We start from the raw sequence: 18356 nt of genomic DNA, 5'->3' as shown, positions 1-18356 counted from the left end.
AACATTCTAATTAATATTCAAGAGATAAGCCTTCAGCATGGCGTCAATATTCATTAGTCAATATTCTTCTAATGTAGTTCAACAGCAACGTCAGAATGAGCTCATTAGTATTCATGAGCTAATTAGTATTCATGAGTTCATCCCTCGCCGTAGTAGGAATAGTAATTTGGAGAACGGGAAAAACTTCAGCTCCTAAAAAACTTTTTCCTCTTTTTCTCTGCGTAGATGAAATGAATACTGAAATGAAAAAGTGAATGCAAAATGGTTTAGTTTATACCTTTATTTACTTGATTGGTTGAATCCAGTACATTGTGCTATTAAACAGATCCATATAAAGAGAAATGAGACTATATGAGAGGATCAGTACACTCATCAGGGCTCTGAGCTGATATATTCACATCATATTAGACTTCACAGCTAACGGCGATATGACATCATGATTCATGAACTTGAGACAAGAAATATATTTAGTGCATAAAAAAAATCACTGTGGTTTATTTCTTGAGGAAAGAAAGCAGAAATCAGTGTCGGTTCAATGTGTTTATTCACAAGAACCCTTTTCTCCAGATGATTTCATCTTAATGTCGGTGAGGAGTTTATCATGATGACATCTTCACGTAATCAATCACACACTCTTCTGTGCGGAATCAAATCAGGCTTGAGCTGTGTGTGTGTGTGTGTGTGTGGCAGACTGTGATTTCTCTAACAAACACCGCCTGTGTGAGGAAACAAAATACACGCTGTAATTACACACACGTGCACACACACACACACACACACACACACACACACACACACACACACACTAATATAAAGAGGCGCGGTCGCAGGCTGCAGCAGCCGTATGTTCTTCAGCGCTGCTTCCTGTCACATGTCACTGGTTTGGTGTCAAACACAGGCGTGTTCAGCCCGTCGCTGTGATGTCTGTCCGTTATCGGCCCTTGTTCTTCTTTGAGTTTCCCTGCAAGAGTATAATTTTTGTTTTAATTAGCTCATATACACAAAATATATTTCACTTAAATAATTACCAAAAGACAAAAACTGTGACACTCTAATGTATTGTAGTTTTTCTATATATGACAAATATGGAAACATCTTGGCGAATGAGAGATGAGCCCAATGGCTGTAAATAAATTCATTTTGGCTTGACATTTTTTTATAACGAATGCCACAATAGCCTAATTTTATTAATTTTATTTTATCATAGCTACTTATTTTTCATTCTTATTCTGTTCTGAATACCATTAAATTTAAAGGATTTGTTGTGAAGTGAGGGGAATATAGCCTAAGCTATAGTGTTTATAATGTCTGTAAATGCTTCGTTTTATTTACTGGTATTTAATACACATAAATTAGTGTGAATGTTTGCAATTACAAGGTCAATGAGTGTTTTTGGAGTAAGATCAATTTCTCCTTCATGAGATTACTTCCTCCTGTTGGCCGGGTTACATTTCCCTGTGCCGTAAACTCTAGGGGTGAGGCTTTTAAACCGTGAATGTTTAGGGGTGTTATTTAAATGACGATTGTTTTCAGCTGCCACATTTACCAACGTATGTTAGTGTTGATCAGACTCAGCGTCGGGTTAGTGTTGATCAGACTCAGCGTGGGTTAGTGTTGATCAGACTCAGCGTGGGTTAGTGTTGATCAGACTCATGTCGGGTTAGTGTTGATCAGACTCAGCGTCGGGTTAGTGTTGATCAGACTCAGCGTCGGGTTAGTGTTGATCAGACTCAGCGTCGGGTTAGTGTTGATCAGACTCAGCGTCGGGTTAGTGTTGATCAGACTCAGCGTGGGTTAGTGTTGATCAGACTCAGCGTGGGTTAGTGTTGATCAGACTCGTGTCGGGTTAGTGTTGATCAGACTCAGCGTGGGTTAGTGTTGATCAGACTCATGTCGAGTTAGTGTTGATCAGACTCAGCGTCGAGTTAGTGTTGATCAGACTCAGCGTCGAGTTAGTGTTGATCAGACTCAGCGTGGGTTAGTGTTGATCAGACTCAGCGTCGGGTTAGTGTTGATCAGACTCAGCGTCGGGTTAGTGTTGATCAGACTCAGCGTCGGGTTAGTGTTGATCAGACTCAGCGTCGGGTTAGTGTTGATCAGACTCAGCGTCGGGTTAGTGTTGATCAGACTCAGCGTGGGTTAGTGTTGATCAGACTCAGCGTCGGGTTAGTGTTGATCAGACTCAGCGTCGGGTTAGTGTTGATCAGACTCAGCGTGGGTTAGTGTTGATCAGACTCAGCGTCGGGTTAGTGTTGATCAGACTCAGCGTCGGGTTAGTGTTGATCAGACTCAGCGTCGGGTTAGTGTTGATCAGACTCAGCGTCGGGTTAGTGTTGATCAGACTCAGCGTCGGGTTAGTGTTGATCAGACTCAGCGTCGGGTTAGTGTTGATCAGACTCAGCGTCGGGTTAGTGTTGATCAGACTCAGCGTCGGGTTAGTGTTGATCAGACTCAGCGTCGGGTTAGTGTTTATCAGACTCATGTCGGGTTAGTGTTGATCAGACTCAGCGTCGGGTTAGTGTTGATCAGACTCAGCGTCGGGTTAGTGTTGATCAGACTCAGCGTGGGTTAGTGTTGATCAGACTCAGCGTGGGTTAGTGTTGATCAGACTCAGAGTGGGTTAGTGTTGATCAGACTCAGCGTGGGTTAGTGTTGATCAGACTCAGCGTGGGTTAGTGTTGATCAGACTCAGCGTGGGTTAGTGTTGATCAGACTCAGCGTGGGTTAGTGTTGATCAGACTCAGCGTGGGTTAGTGTTGATCAGACTCAGCGTGGGTTAGTGTTGATCAGACTCAGCGTGGGTTAGTGTTGATCAGACTCAGCGTGGGTTAGTGTTGATCAGACTCAGCGTGGGTTAGTGTTGATCAGACTCAGCGTGGGCTAGTGTTGATCAGACTCAGCGTGGGTTAGTGTTGATCAGACTCAGCGTGGGTTAGTGTTGATCAGACTCATGTCGGGTTAATGTTGATCAGACTCAGCGTGGGTTAATGTTGATCAGACTCAGCGTGGGTTAGTGTTGATCAGACTCAGCGTGGGTTAGTGTTGATCAGACTCAGCGTGGGTTAGTGTTGATCAGACTCAGCGTGGGTTAGTGTTGATCAGACTCATGTCGAGTTAGTGTTGATCAGACTCAGTGTCGGGTTAGTGTTGATCAGACTCATGTCGAGTTAGTGTTGATCAGACTCATGTCGAGTTAGTGTTGATCAGACTCATGTCGAGTTAGTGTTGATCAGACTCATGTCGAGTTAGTGTTGATCAGACTCATGTCGAGTTAGTGTTGATCAGACTCATGTCGGGTTAGTGTTGATCAGACTCAGCGTGGGTTAGTGTTGATCAGACTCAGTGTCGGGTTAGTGTTGATCAGACTCATGTCGGGTTAGTGTTGATCAGACTCATGTCGGGTTAGTGTTGATCAGACTCAGTGTCGGGTTAGTGTTGATCAGACTCATGTCGAGTTAGTGTTGATCAGACTCATGTCGAGTTAGTGTTGATCAGACTCATGTCGAGTTAGTGTTGATCAGACTCATGTCGAGTTAGTGTTGATCAGACTCATGTCGAGTTAGTGTTGATCAGACTCATGTCGAGTTAGTGTTGATCAGACTCATGTCGAGTTAGTGTTGATCAGACTCATGTCGAGTTAGTGTTGATCAGACTCATGTCGGGTTAGTGTTGATCAGACTCATGTCGGGTTAGTGTTGATCAGACTCATGTCGGGTTAGTGTTGATCAGACTCAGCGTGGGTTAGTGTTGATCAGACTCAGTGTCGGGTTAGTGTTGATCAGACTCATGTCGGGTTAGTGTTGATCAGACTCATGTCGAGTTAGTGTTGATCAGACTCATGTCGGGTTAGTGTTGATCAGACTCAGCGTGGGTTAGTGTTGATCAGACTCATGTCGGGTTAATGTTGATCAGACTCATGTCGAGTTAGTGTTGAGCAGACTCATGTCGAGTTAGCGTTGATCAGACTCAGCGTGGGTTAGTGTTGATCAGACTCAGCGTGGGTTAGTGTTGATCAGACTCAGCGTGGGTTAGTGTTGATCAGACTCATGTCGAGTTAGTGTTGATCAGACTCATGTCGAGTTAGTGTTGATCAGACTCAGCGTGGGTTAGTGTTGATCAGACTCAGCGTGGGTTAGTGTTGATCAGACTCATGTCGAGTTAGTGTTGATCAGACTCAGCGTGGGTTAGTGTTGATCAGACTCAGCGTGGGTTAGTGTTGATCAGACTCAGCGTGGGTTAGTGTTGATCAGACTCAGCGTGGGTTAGTGTTGATCAGACTCATGTCGGGTTAGTGTTGATCAGACTCAGCGTGGGTTAGTGTTGATCAGACTCGTGTCGGGTTAGTGTTGATCAGACTCAGCGTGGGTTAGTGTTGATCAGACTCATGTCGAGTTAGTGTTGATCAGACTCATGTCGAGTTAGTGTTGAGCAGACTCATGTCGAGTTAGCGTTGATCAGACTCAGCGTGGGTTAGTGTTGATCAGACTCAGCATGGGTTAGTGTTGATCAGACTCAGCGTGGGTTAGTGTTGATCAGACTCATGTCGAGTTAGTGTTGATCAGACTCATGTCGAGTTAGTGTTGATCAGACTCAGCGTGGGTTAGTGTTGATCAGACTCAGCGTGGGTTAGTGTTGATCAGACTCAGCGTGGGTTAGTGTTGATCAGACTCATGTCGAGTTAGTGTTGATCAGACTCAGCGTGGGTTAGTGTTGATCAGACTCAGCGTGGGTTAGTGTTGATCAGACTCAGCGTGGGTTAGTGTTGATCAGACTCAGCGTGGGTTAGTGTTGATCAGACTCATGTCGGGTTAGTGTTGATCAGACTCAGCGTGGGTTAGTGTTGATCAGACTCGTGTCGGGTTAGTGTTGATCAGACTCAGCGTGGGTTAGTGTTGATCAGACTCATGTCGGGTTAGTGTTGATCAGACTCATGTCGGGTTAGTGTTGATCAGACTCAGCGTGGGTTAGTGTTGATCAGACTCAGCGTCGGGATAGTGTTGATCAGACTCAGCGTGGGTTAGTGTTGATCAGACTCATGTCGGGTTAGTGTTGATCAGACTCAGCGTGGGTTAGTGTTGATCAGACTCAGCGTGGGTTAGTGTTGATCAGACTCATGTCGAGTTAGTGTTGATCAGACTCATGTCGAGTTAGTGTTGATCAGACTCATGTCGAGTTAGTGTTGATCAGACTCATGTCGAGTTAGTGTTGATCAGACTCATGTCGAGTTAGTGTTGATCAGACTCATGTCGAGTTAGTGTTGATCAGACTCATGTCGAGTTAGTGTTGATCAGACTCATGTCGAGTTAGTGTTGATCAGACTCATGTCGAGTTAGTGTTGATCAGACTCATGTCGGGTTAGTGTTGATCAGACTCAGTGTCGGGTTAGTGTTGATCAGACTTAGTGTCGGGTTAGTGTTGATCAGACTCATGTCGGGTTAGTGTTGATCAGACTCATGTCGGGTTAGTGTTGATCAGACTCAGTGTCGGGTTAGTGTTGATCAGACTCATGTCGGGTTAGTGTTGATCAGACTCAGCGTGGGTTAGTGTTGATCAGACTCAGCGTGGGTTAGTGTTGATCAGACTCATGTCGGGTTAGTGTTGATCAGACTCAGCGTGGGTTAGTGTTGATCAGACTCATGTCGGGTTAGTGTTGATCAGACTCAGCGTGGGTTAGTGTTGATCAGACGCGTGTCGGGTTAGTGTTGATCAGACTCGTGTCGGGTTAGTGTTGATCAGACTCGTGTCGGGTTAGTGTTGATCAGACTCGTGTCGGGTTAGTGTTGATCAGACTCAGTGTCGGGTTAGTGTTGATCAGACTCGTGTCGGGTTAGTGTTGATCAGACTCAGCGTGGGTTAGTGTTGATCAGACTCAGCGTGGGTTAGCGTTGATCAGACTCGTGTCGGGTTGGTGTGTTACAGCTAGCTGAAGCGTGAGCTGTCTGACCTTCGAGGCGAGCTTGAGCGTATCGATCTCGTCGCGCTGCTTGCTGAGCGTGTCGTTCATGCTGCACAGGTGGTCGCTCATCATGCTCAGCTGATCTTCGTAGCTCCTCTTCGTGGTGCTGAGCTCATCCTGGTGGACACAACAGAAGAACATGTCACTACATCTAAAGACTTCAGAAGGCTGATCTAGCGGAGCATGTCCGTTAGTACCTGTAGGCGAGTGATGTTCTGATTAGCCAGCTTCAGTTCCTCCGTCATAGTCTCGCGTGATTTTTCTGCGATGGTGAGACGTTTGGCAACAGCTCGGCACTGAAAGAGAAACAATGACACACAATGTAATGATCACTTATATTCTTCTTCAAAAAAGCAGCATGTATTTAAATGTCTTCGTAACTCTTCAGTGCACAAGCAAACATCTGGTCACGGGTCATTCAGCAGATACATGCAGTGAACACTTTAATCATGAAGCAGGACAGCATGTGCTTCTGACCCACCGCACTACTGCTGACAACCAGATATTTTCACTTACAACAGGGGTTTTGTATCTTCATTTAAGGTTAATGAGAATCACTTACACTTGCTTAGAACAAAACTGACTGACATTTAAATCTCTCAATAGAACAATTAACATTAAATCTTAATTTTCTTGATGCTCGAGTCACTGCTGCACCACATGCTGACGTGATGTATCCCAATCTTCAAGCAGAAGGAACTGGATGAAATATTCTGAATGATACCAATCCACAAAACCTGTGATTCAAAAGCCTGAATCATAATCACACCATGTTCATTTGTTGGCCAGAGGAGATTTGAGTGACTGAGCCTGGTTTCTCCCAAGGATTACTCGTATCATCATCAAATGTTGTCATATATAGCATGTTTCAGTCACATACACTGATATAAAAGGTGCTCAGATTTGTATTTGTGAAGCTGTAAAATTTTTTATCAAACTTTTACAAGATCAAAAAATTCTGTGTTCAACAGTCTTGATGCTTTACCTACAACAAGCTTACAATATTAATTTTCATTGTAAAGCTGTCAGGTTTCTTGTCAGGATTTTGTGGTGAATTCCAGGCTCACGTCATTAGAAATGTCACGTCTGTAAACAGCAATGTTTGTTGATCTCACTGTTATCATCTACTGTCAATCGGTGCCAAAACCACAGTGGCAGATATGATGCCTGTTTGCTTGCATGACATTTTTACTCCTGTACGCTTAATTAGAAGTTTTTACTGTCAGCGTACAGGTGACCATGAGCACTACTCTGAAAGTGACATGCAGTGTCATGGATCAGCCACAGATGGCGATAGAGAAGCAATTTCTGTGGCGCAGGTTGAAATATTCATGCTTTTAAAGCAAACACCTGATTCACAGCAGGCCTATCTGAACTAGCGCAGCGGTCGATGCTTCCCCTTTCATCAGAAGACTGCAGGAGTGTAATTAAACAGATCTCGGTCCAGAATTTAAAGCTGATAGCTATTTCTCATGCAAGTATTTCTTAGTATAGAGACTATAATTTATCCATTCGTCGGTTGAACACAGAAAACACACACATCAGCTTTAAGCATCATCCACGGATCGATGGCAGAGCAACTGTGCATGTCTGAGTTCATGTTTAAATGCTTGATTTGTAGAGGAATGCCTGTGCTTGTATGGATCCCGTCGGAGCAGCGGTTCCCAGCATGAGCTGAAGGAGTTGAGTACTGACCTCAGCATGGAAGTGGACGGCTTTACTGTCACACATCTGCAGTTGAGAGGTCAGATCTGACACACGGCTCATGTAATGAGTTTTGATCAGATGCTCACGAGACTCCTGATCTGCAGCCTACGGCACACAAACATCATCATCATCTACATGACATGAGCACCGTTTCAAATGGACTGGACAGATTTCATATTCATGATATACTATATTGTGTTTGAATCTGAATATGCAGATAAGGTTATTTAAGAAACTAAAACATGAATACGTACGCTCTCGCTGCAGGATGTGATGGTTAAAATGCCGACCTGATAATAGAGACATGATAAAAATATTACAGCTGCACCAAAATATTCAATAATACTTTTATTTTACACCCAATAATATTTTAATATAATATCTGATACAGAGTTTTGACAAACCTACTATACGGAAACTTGTGGAAAAGAAAAGTGTTGATGTGTGATGTAGTCATTATTCTTTACAGAACTGTATGCTAAGCAACTGTTTGCCTGTAACTACACACAATCAGTCATTGCTGTTAATCCAGCACTGCTCATGTGATTGTGTGTCAAACACCTGCTGACCAATGACCCGAGTCGGGTGTGTTCGATTCGGCGGATTCCAGCATGACGTCACTCACCAGGCTGGAGTCCTGGACGGGCTCTGGACTGTCAGTGCGCGCAGCATCGGAGCCGTCAGCGGCGCTGTGCTGTTCCTCTGGAGCTCCGGCGGCGATCTGAGCCTCCAGCTGAGCGATGCGCTGACTCTCCTTCTGCAGACGCACCTGACCCAGCTGAGCCTCCAGCAGCCAGTGCTCCTTCTCCTGCTCCAGACGAGAGATCTTCTCCTGACTCTGGACAACCTGCCGACCACACGCACCGTCAGAGACAGACCGGAGACAACGAGAGGACAGAACAGACGGACGGGCTCAGGTACCTGCTGCATGAGTCCCTCTCGACTCTCGGTAGAGCTCGTCAGGATGTGCCGGTTTGCTAAAGCTTCTCTGTACGGCACTGATTCTGGTCTGACCTGAAAACACAAGAAAACACCAGCAGTCATGGGACTGAACTGGGCATTTATTTGTGAAGTGCTTTCCATGATTGTCAAATGTATCGTGCTGCGACCGTCAAATAACGCTAAAAGCCACAAGAGGCTGTTACAGAAAACAGAACAATCCTGCCGCTGTGAGTATCTATCAGTCACGTGATCAAGATCAACTGCTCCTCAGCTCCTTCTTAAGGACCTCTCAGCTTCTAGACTGGGCTGCTGCAATCAGGCATGTGATCACTATTATTAACAATATTTTTATTTTAATAAATTAATAAAGAAATATCTTACTATTGCAATAATATTTTATAATACAGTATATACACTATTATTTAATCATAATACTAATAATATGTTATAATAAATTAATATTATTATCGTTATTATTATTAATAACAAGAATAATTATTATTATTATACTTTACAAAACAACAGTAAAATTACAATATTAATATTTATGTCTTAATTTCTTTGCTTTCAAGCGTTAAACCACTGAGCTGATCAAATCCCCAGGGAAACCTCAGAGTGTCAGCATAGAGGAAGCTGCTTTTCCTCGAAAACACTAATATCCAACCCTTTCTGTTTCAACAGATGGCCAATGCATGGCAAATTCTGTACCTGAAATCTTGCTATTATGTACTTCTATCTTGCCACTTTGTGGGAGTCATTTCTTCCCTGCTTCCCCTCCCGATTCAAAGCTTGTCCCGCAGGAGCACAGACTTTAAAGGACTTTTGTATTTCTATCTGTTCAATAATCAAGACTGTGACCTTTCTGATGGCGCTCATGTATGTGGCGGCACGCCTCTTGTTCTCGATCATGCTGTCGGCCTGCAGCGGGTTCACGACGCCTCCTCGCGGACCGTAACCGGGACACGACGCGAAGAAATCCAGGTTGTTGCTGAAAAAGGTGGCCATCTGTGTGAAATACAAATCACAGTGAATGACGCGCAGGACGGCAGGCGCTAGAGACGTGAGAGCGGTGGTGCGGTGAAGACCTTGCCACAGCTGTTGGTGAGCGACGCCAGCGATGACAGCAGACACTCGTTAGTGGTACGGAACTTCTGCGTGGCCGTGGGCAGATCCTGCTCCAGAGAAACCTTCTGACTGTAGTGCTTCGACAGCTCTGCTCAGAGGAGACAGCACAAGACTTACAGACGGACCGGTTTCTTATCGAGCGCTCTGAATCTGATCGGATCTCACACCTGTGCTGACGTCGTGCAGGCCGTGCAGGCTCGCGCTCATCTGGGTGAAGACGGCGGTCGCGCTGCTCTGACACATGGCATCTGAACGAACACCTGCGGCGGGAAAAAAAAGGTAAGCCCTCAACACGGACACGTGACGGCACACGCGTGTCACGTGACCTGATACTCACTGGGCACGGCTAACAGAGCGACGTAAGACTTCAGTTTGTGGAAGAGGGCCGTCAGTTTCTTCATGTCGTTCTGTAACTGGTGGTTTCTGGCGGTCAGCGCTGCCGTGCAGAGAGAAGCGTCACACTCCTCCTCTAGACTGCACAACACACACACACAAATAAAAAAAAGGCGTTGCGTTAACATTGCTTGAATTGTAATGTTTCATATTTTCAGCGCTTGCATGTTTGGGGGCTGAACTTCAACACGGTTGTATAAATGAATCTGTGAATACTTCAAATGGAAATACAATATAAAAACGAGCACTGTTGGTCCTCTTTATTTAGGGGTCACACTCGGCCCCTTCGCAGTCAAAAGTGACAGAGCTTTGAAATGTAACTTTTTTTTTTCCTTAAGGAAAACCACTGTAATATACTTTTGTTCAATAATTTTTTTTTATTATTATTTAAAATTTTCAGGGAATTTTATGATATTATGCGATATTAATACAATTTTTATTAGCTATTTTCCCCCATTTAAAATCCTTTTTTTTATTTTTATCCTTTATCATGTCCATGATTTTTTGTGTGTGTTCACATAGCTAATGCAACAAAAGTCACCAAGTGTCATCCCATTCTGATGAAGCAAAAAAAGTAATGTTTTAAAACGTAAAATTTTTCTGACATTTTTGACTGAAGAGGAATTAATGCAATTGCAAAGTTTTATGTTCACTGGGTGCAATTCACATGCTTATTTGTTTTGAAGTCATTTATCATTAATTTTACTCCATAAGCAGCCAACATCACAACCAGGATGTCTGCAAAATTCAAACAGATAAAGTTTCTAAATGTTTTTAAGAATGTATTTACTAGTGGTGTGACGAGACGGGTATCTCACGAGGCGAGACAAGATTTTTACACACTATTTTTAAGAAATCCTCAATGGTGAAATACACGACTAGAAAAATATTCTGCAGGTGCATTTGAAATGTTTTAACTAATCATCTTGTAATGAATGTCATTTCAGTTCTACTTTCTGAGTATGAATTATCATATACCGTAAAAGACAACAATACTCAAGCGCTGTAAAAGGTTTTGCCACTAACTCAACTGACTGACTTCTCTCTTCTGTATGATTTCAGTCTCTTCAGACCTTACTGTACATGATTTATGAGCTTCTACAACTTTTGACCTCCTAACTGAACTGCTTTTTACAAACTGATCATAGAAATAAAAACAGTATGAATAAAAATGGTAACACTTTACAATAAGGTCTCATTTATTAACATTAATATATTAACCAACATCAACTAATTTAGCGGTGGCATATTCTGTCCTAATCATCCTAACACTCTGTCATGGCAATAACACAAGACTACTTTTCGCCTCGACGAGATCTCGTCACACCCCTAGTATTTACATGAGTGAAACTGGTAAATGAGCTAAAAGTGTTTTTTGTGAATGTTTTAAAGGAAAGACCGATGGGATAAACTGTATTTGTCACAGCTGAGCCTCTGGTCACACATCAGGTTCACCGCAGCATCGACACGCATTCCCATCAACACTAAACCGTGAGCGTGACGCGGCGAGCGCACACCTCTTGAGCTGGTAGGGCAGGATCTTCTGCAGGAAGCTGCTGTAGGCGGAGAAGGATCTGGAGAAGTCCTGCAGCTTGGCCAGAGTTTCCTTCAGATGTAAAACACTACATGAGAACGGTCATGTCAAACACACGTGTGACGGCCGATGACAGTGATGTGCGTCTCTCACCAGGACAGTGATGGCGTCCTCCGTGATGCTCTGGTGTAACTGCAGCAAATCCTCCTCCAGCGGACGCAGGTACGACGCGTTCTCGTGCAGATACTGAGAGAACTGCAGAGAAGATCAGATCACACAATACAGCAGAGTTTGGATGACAGGAGGTTAAAGGAAAGTTTTATTTTACATATGTTAATAATTGTGCAGGTGCATTCTGGTGTCATTTTTGCCCCATGCCCATTAATTTGCGACCCAGATCTGCACTGATCTCATGCATGACCTCTCTGCAATCTGTCTGACGGAGAACTTTAATCCCTGTGAGCTTAACTATAGCTTCAAATGAGAAAACAGATGGAGATGTTTCCTTCTGTCATGCTGCAGAAAGAGCTACATGAGCTGAGTGTCAAAGGTTTGTTTTGTTTTTTAGCATTAACTCAACAGACGAGGTCATGTGTTCGTACCTTCTGGTTGACGGGTGAGATGGCTTCGATGGACGAGTCGAGCGGGTAGATGTGGACTCTCTGTTCGGTGTAGGAGTGAAAGTTCAGCAGGGCCGACACCAGATTCTGCACGAAGCCCAGAGCCTGAGCCGCCACGTCACGAGCCTTCAGCTGCGCACGGCAGGAACAGGAAGTTAGCGCTGCTCAGTCAGTCACCTGACAGTCACCTGATGACGGTACAGTCACTCACCTGATGCCTTCTGTTGTGCAGAGGAACGTTCAGACTGTTGTAGTCGCTCAACTCTTCAGAAAAGACCAGATTCACTCAGTTACACACATGAGAGAAAACTTGAGTGTACCTAACATGAGTGTTTGTGTGTGTGTGTGTGTGTGTGTGTGTGTGTGTGTGTGTGTGTGTGTGTGTGTGTGTGTGTGTGTGTGTGTGTGTGTGTGTGTGTGTGTGTGTGTGTGTGTGTTACTCACGGGTGTCGTTGAAGGGCACTTTCTCCTGGATCACACTGCTGCTGTGCTTTAACTGACTGCTCACTTCAGTCTGATACTTCCTCAGCTGCTGCTGACTGACACACACACACACACACACACACACACACACACACTAAATACATCGGCTAATCAATACTTTCCAATAGATGAAATCAATGTCAATTCTAAAGCAATATGTATCCGTGTGTGTGCGCATATGTACCACTCCTCGGTTCTGACTCGACAGTCCTTGGCTTCTCTCTCCAGCGTCTGAGCCTTCACCTGACACGACACCATCATTAGACAAGCATCACACACAACATCCGTCACATGAGGAGCACTAGGGATGAGCAGTTTCAGTACTCGAGTACTCATCAGACGGTGATGAGCGCTGGGTTAAGACCGCTGTCGAGTTAAAATCTTAAAAACATGTGCGTTTGGCCGAACATGTGCTTCATGCGGCATTACCGTCCAGCCTACAGAGATCACAAGAACACTGCTTTTTAAACACCTTTTGTCACGGACATCCATCAGTGTAAAAGTGTGCCGTCATGACCTCGAGCACTCATGCCCATCCCTAATGAACACACAAGACTGTCCTCACACGTCTCTGACCTCTAGGCGAGCTTTGTCGCTCTGCAGTTTCTCGATGGCGTCGGTGTATTTGCTGGTCAGAGCATCTACTACAGCCTGATGCTGCTCGGACTCCTTCTCCAGCTGATCCAGTCGCGACCTCAGCTGAGCTTCCTGTCGACGGAACTGCTCGTCTGCTTCATAGAACTGAAAACATCATCACACCACACAAACACTCACTAAAGAGAGCTGAACTTCCACCGCTGAGGATCTGTGTGTTCATGTGTGCTTATACTGGATGAACATCTGCAGGATTATTCTCAGTAATATTGTGAACATGGAGAACAGGAGAGGAGCGAGCCCTGAGGATCCCCGCTGCTCATCTGAAGAGATTTACACTTCCTGCAGAAGCGAACCTATTCTGTGCATTACTACCACTGAAAAAGCAAACAATGATGTGTGTACCATAAGAGGGCGCTAATTAATGCCGTTTTTATTTTTTACATTATTTTTTTATTGATTATTAATCTATCTGTGTGAACACTGTGGTATGGGTGAAAAGAAATCTGATTGGCTAGTTTAGTTTTGTTTAATTGACGCTTTTTCGACACACCCAAAATGACATTACAGATCATTTATGTTTAAAACTCAAAATGAGTAAACGCTGTCTAAAACAGCTAAACTTGGTCGCAACATTTGCAAAAAGGCCTAAAACTATTGAGTAGGGAAGAGAAATGAATCCTTTTAAATCTTTGAAATTGTTCTCAGATTGTTTTGGTAAAAGATTCGAAGCATCAATATTGTGACAGTGAAAACAGCGCCATCTTGTGGCAGATAAAACTGACAGCAGTCATAATCCCGAGAGCGCACCCTGACAACGCTAAATGTGTTTAGTTTTCTGATAACATAATTCACTTATATTAAAGTGTGGCAATAAATTAAATGTAACTACAAAAACAATAATTATAATAACACCTACAGAGTTGTTTGAGGCAAGTAAATAGTGCTGAAATTATTTTATGGTTTTTATAGTGTTTATATGATAATGCAATAAAGGCTACAGGCTTATAAATACAACTGTTAGTAAATGGACTTCCATAAACCTGTAGAGTAGTGATTCTGAGTTCCTGTTGTTTGCAATTTGTTTATTTGCTGTTATTTTATTACTGACTTTTTACTCGTCTTTTTTATGAAAATAAAACTTTGCGTTGAAGAAAAGTAGGTTTATTTGTTATCAATTATAGTTCTTAGGAAAAATCAAAATCGACAAAAAACAGTATCGGCAGGTCACACTAACAAAAAAATCAGAAATTGGCCAAGAAAATTGCAATCTGTGCATCTCTAGTCACTTGCTTTGTTTCTGAATGAATCGGCCATTATAAGTGAATGGGTTGAATGAATGATTCAATGACTCCCTCATTAAGTGAGGGGCTTGCCTCCACCTAGGCTGCGTTCCAGTTTGTTTTTTATGCCCTTCCCTCGCTAACTTCCCTCAGTCTCGTTGTCTCGGATGTACGTCATTTATTACGTTGCATGAGTGCCCACTACTGGAGGAACCCGTGCAATGGCCTGTCATAATAAGAGTCCCATGCAACATGACGCAGCCACCGTGCCATATGTTCTTTCGTTTGGGTTTATTATCACGTCAGATCGGCTAGATGCACAGAATGTGGGAAAACAGTTAAAAGACATCGGAACAACATCATCAAACTTTATGAGACATCGCACCCACAAAGGCTAGTCACATTAACTCACACAGCTAGCTATTATACTGTGGTGTAGTTGCATGGCTCTTTTGAATTGCCAGCCTGTTAAAATATGAACAAAAAAATCTAGACTTTTAACCCAGCACTACATTATCAATCTTTTCGTATTATATGCAGCTTTTCTATTTCTTAATGTGTGTCCATAAGAGAGAGAGAGAGATGTTAATCCATTTATTACTTAAAGCTCATATTTTAATTTATCACAATCAGCATGTGTAGAGTTTTCAATTGACATTCTTAAACATTGCGAGGTTTGATATTTTCTGATGACTGCGTCAATAATAACGAAGCTGTATAACAAACCGTGACTCACTGGCGCCATCTTGCGTCCGCTTAGCCACTGAAAATGACTACTCGTGTTGCCATGACGACTGTTTTGTACATTGTAATGGATTATAAAGTAACAAACTGGATGTACATTATCCCTTACATCATAGGACCTTAATTTGATATAAAACAGATGATTGAACGATCATATTATTTTGTCTATATAATACAGCTAGGATGAAAAATCTAATTTGATTATGAGAATTTTTTTTTTATTAATGATTTGAGACTCGACTCGGACTCCAGATAAAAGACTCGTGAACATCTCTACATTGTGGGATATGGAGCTGCCTGAAGTGTACAAATGAAGTAGACTCGCTCCCTCGTTCTATCCATATAAACTTCCCTCGTCCACTTCACGAAGCGGAACACAGGGATTCCCCGAGGGGAAGTGCTTAGGGAAGTTCACGAGTGCGTGTCTAAACGTGGAGCGCAGCCCTGCAAACATCATCTAAGAATCAAACCTGCCGAACAACACTGATCTGTGTAACACACCTGGATGTGAAGCCGTTCGTTCTCCTGGATCTTCTTCTGCAGATCTTCATCAAACACACTCTGAGCCTGCAGGTTAACCTGAGGCGGCGAGTCTCCTTTATTCTGCACAAACACACACATTTAACACACACCCTTCTCCTTACACAGAGCCTTTCTTTCTAAGAGTGTTGTGATGTCCGAGTGTGTGAGGTCAGGGTCGTGTCCACTCACTCTGCTCCTCTTGCTCTTGCTCTCGGACAGCAGCAGCTCCTCCTGCAGCAGCTCCACTCTCTTGGTCAGCTGCTGGTTCCTGAAGCTCAGGCTGTCCATCTCCTGCTCCACCTTCCGCAGGCTCTGCTCCTTCTGCTTCAGCTCATCCTGACGGACACAGAACACGCGTGAGCAAACACACGGACGCACACGGCTCTCCAGAGAGGAACGACTGTCGGTACCTTCAGAGAGTTAGAGCTGGTCTGCTCGTCCAGCACGGCCTTCTTCAACACCTGATTCTGAGCTCTGAGCTGCACACACACACACACACACACACACACACACACACACACACACACACACACACAGAGAGAGACACACACACACACACACATACAGAGAGACACACACACACACATCAAGAAATAGTTTATAAACACAACTGCAGTGATTTCACCACAACACATGCAAATATTCACGCACTTCAAACATTAAAGGTTGATCTGTCAGATGACAGTGTTTCTGATCAGATCAGTGATGATGATGAAGATGAAGATCTCACCTTTGAATACTCTTGAGCCAGTTTACTGTATTTGCTCTGGAGGTCCGTCACGTTCGCCATGAGAATGATGTTTATGTGATGTTTTTATATGATCTAGTGTTTGAACATCACTGACTGAAGATAATGTCTGACTTTATTCAGTCACGTGAGCAGCCGCGGCTAATGCTAATGCTAAGCGGATATGTTCATGAATCAGAGATGATATTGTAAAGAAACTCAGTGTCAGGAATCATATTAAAATCCATCAGATCGTCGATTATCTTCAGTCACACCTGTTAAAACGGCTCGTGTCGTTTGATCCGTATATCGCCTCAGAAGCCATTAGCAGACAGCGGGAGGCAGACGCGTTAAATCACGCGCTCGAATCAAACTGTATGTAACGTTACAATTCTTCAGTTCAGATAGCCAAACAAATGAATTACAGTCACTAATTTCTCGTGTTTTCTGTCGCTATGTTAGCGGCTCTGCAGAATAACCCACTGCCGGACTGATCACGTGAACACGACAACAGCACAGACCGAGCTTCAAAATAAAAGCACACAACACAAACACAAACATCACTTACACAAACATAAACACACACATCACTTACACAAACATAAACACATACATCACTTACACAAACACACTTACACAAACAAACAAACACACACACACACACACACACACACACACACATGTTGGGTTTCCATGTTTTATGGGACATTCCCTGGGCATGATGGTTTTTATACTGTACAAACTGTATATTCTCTCCCCCTACACTAACATTAGCACTAGATCTACCCGTGACAGTAAACATTCTGCTATTTTACATGTTCAGAAAACATAATTCTGTATGATTTATGTATAAGCTTGTTTCCTCATGGGGACTTTAAAAATGTCCTCACAAAGTCAAAATGCGCTGGTATTACTTCACCTGTGGGGACATTTGTGCCAGTTTTTTTGTTTGCTAGTTTTTTTCCCCAACTACAGATGGTTGATGTATTTGTTTTCTTTTACTGTGCAATACTGTATTCATAACCACATGCTTACAGTAAAAAAAAAAAAAAAAATCCAGTTTCAATCTTGCTTTCATGCTTACCATGAATTTCTCAACATCTCTCTGCCAATTACTTTCAGTCTTGTACAGAAATGATCACAGCAGCTTATGAAAGAAGAGCGTTAGGCTTTTACAGTTTTTTTCAGTTACTAACAAGCATTATTCAATACCAAAACCACATTTTCAAAACTCTTCACAGTCTGCATTACCAGCATGAATGTTGGCCAAACAGTTAATCTCACCTACAAAAATCACTCAGACCAACATAACACTCATTCAGAAAACACACACTTCATTCACAACACACTGACCTAAAAAACACTAACAACAGGAAGCATTACATCACTGATGAACTTTTCTTTTTTAAAGTTTCAATGATTTTCCACATAAATCAGTTCTTCGCTTTATTGAAAGCATTTGTAACACGAATGAATCAGAAATTAATCAAAATTTATTTTTTTTATATGAATATAGTACTTGAATACAGTTTTTTACAATCACTTTGCTACTATTTTCAGAACGTTGATGTCATTTTTCACAACTCTAGACACAAAACTCACAACCAATGATCAAAATGTTGTGGCAGAGAAATCTGAACAAAGAAGTCAGAACTGTTATATCTGATATAACTGTTATATCACAACTGTACATTTTTCAAAACTCTAACCCTTTTCTCAATTGCTT

The 18356-nt window shown here is 42.9% G+C and overlaps 1 protein-coding gene across 1 annotated transcript; it reads right to left on the bottom strand.

The window, feature by feature from the left end:
• Positions 1-275: 275 nt before the first annotated feature.
• On the bottom strand, positions 276-17268 carry ppp1r21 (protein phosphatase 1, regulatory subunit 21). The gene is made up of 22 exons (XM_067386934.1): positions 16634-17268; positions 16314-16382; positions 16093-16239; positions 15883-15984; positions 13337-13501; positions 12945-13003; positions 12722-12816; positions 12489-12541; positions 12260-12409; positions 11811-11912; positions 11641-11729; positions 10068-10204; positions 9898-9990; positions 9691-9818; positions 9464-9610; positions 8585-8677; positions 8289-8510; positions 7918-7953; positions 7652-7768; positions 6154-6252; positions 5945-6073; positions 276-961 (listed from the first exon to the last, which is right to left on the bottom strand). Exons 1-22 carry the CDS (start codon positions 16691-16693, stop codon positions 932-934), a joined length of 2322 nt encoding a protein of 773 aa, XP_067243035.1. The 5' UTR covers positions 16694-17268; the 3' UTR covers positions 276-931.
• Between the last annotated feature and the right edge of the window lie 1088 nt (positions 17269-18356).

This window comes from Chanodichthys erythropterus, chromosome 5 (assembly GCF_024489055.1).
Source record: "Chanodichthys erythropterus isolate Z2021 chromosome 5, ASM2448905v1, whole genome shotgun sequence".
NCBI lineage: Eukaryota > Metazoa > Chordata > Actinopteri > Cypriniformes > Xenocyprididae > Chanodichthys > Chanodichthys erythropterus.
This window is presented reverse-complemented; position numbering and strand designations above follow the sequence as displayed.

Excerpts from the sequence above, each read along its gene's own strand:
- ppp1r21 (XM_067386934.1), bottom strand. The coding sequence starts at position 16,693 with ATGGCGAACGTGACGGACCTCCAGAGCAAATACAGTAAACTGGCTCAA. Across the intron at positions 12,817-12,944 it reads CGAGTCAGAACCGAGGAGTG|TCAGCAGCAGCTGAGGAAGT; the intron begins GTACATATGCGC and ends TGTGTGTGTCAG. Across the intron at positions 12,410-12,488 it reads TGCACAACAGAAGGCATCAG|CTGAAGGCTCGTGACGTGGC; the intron begins GTGAGTGACTGT and ends TGCCGTGCGCAG.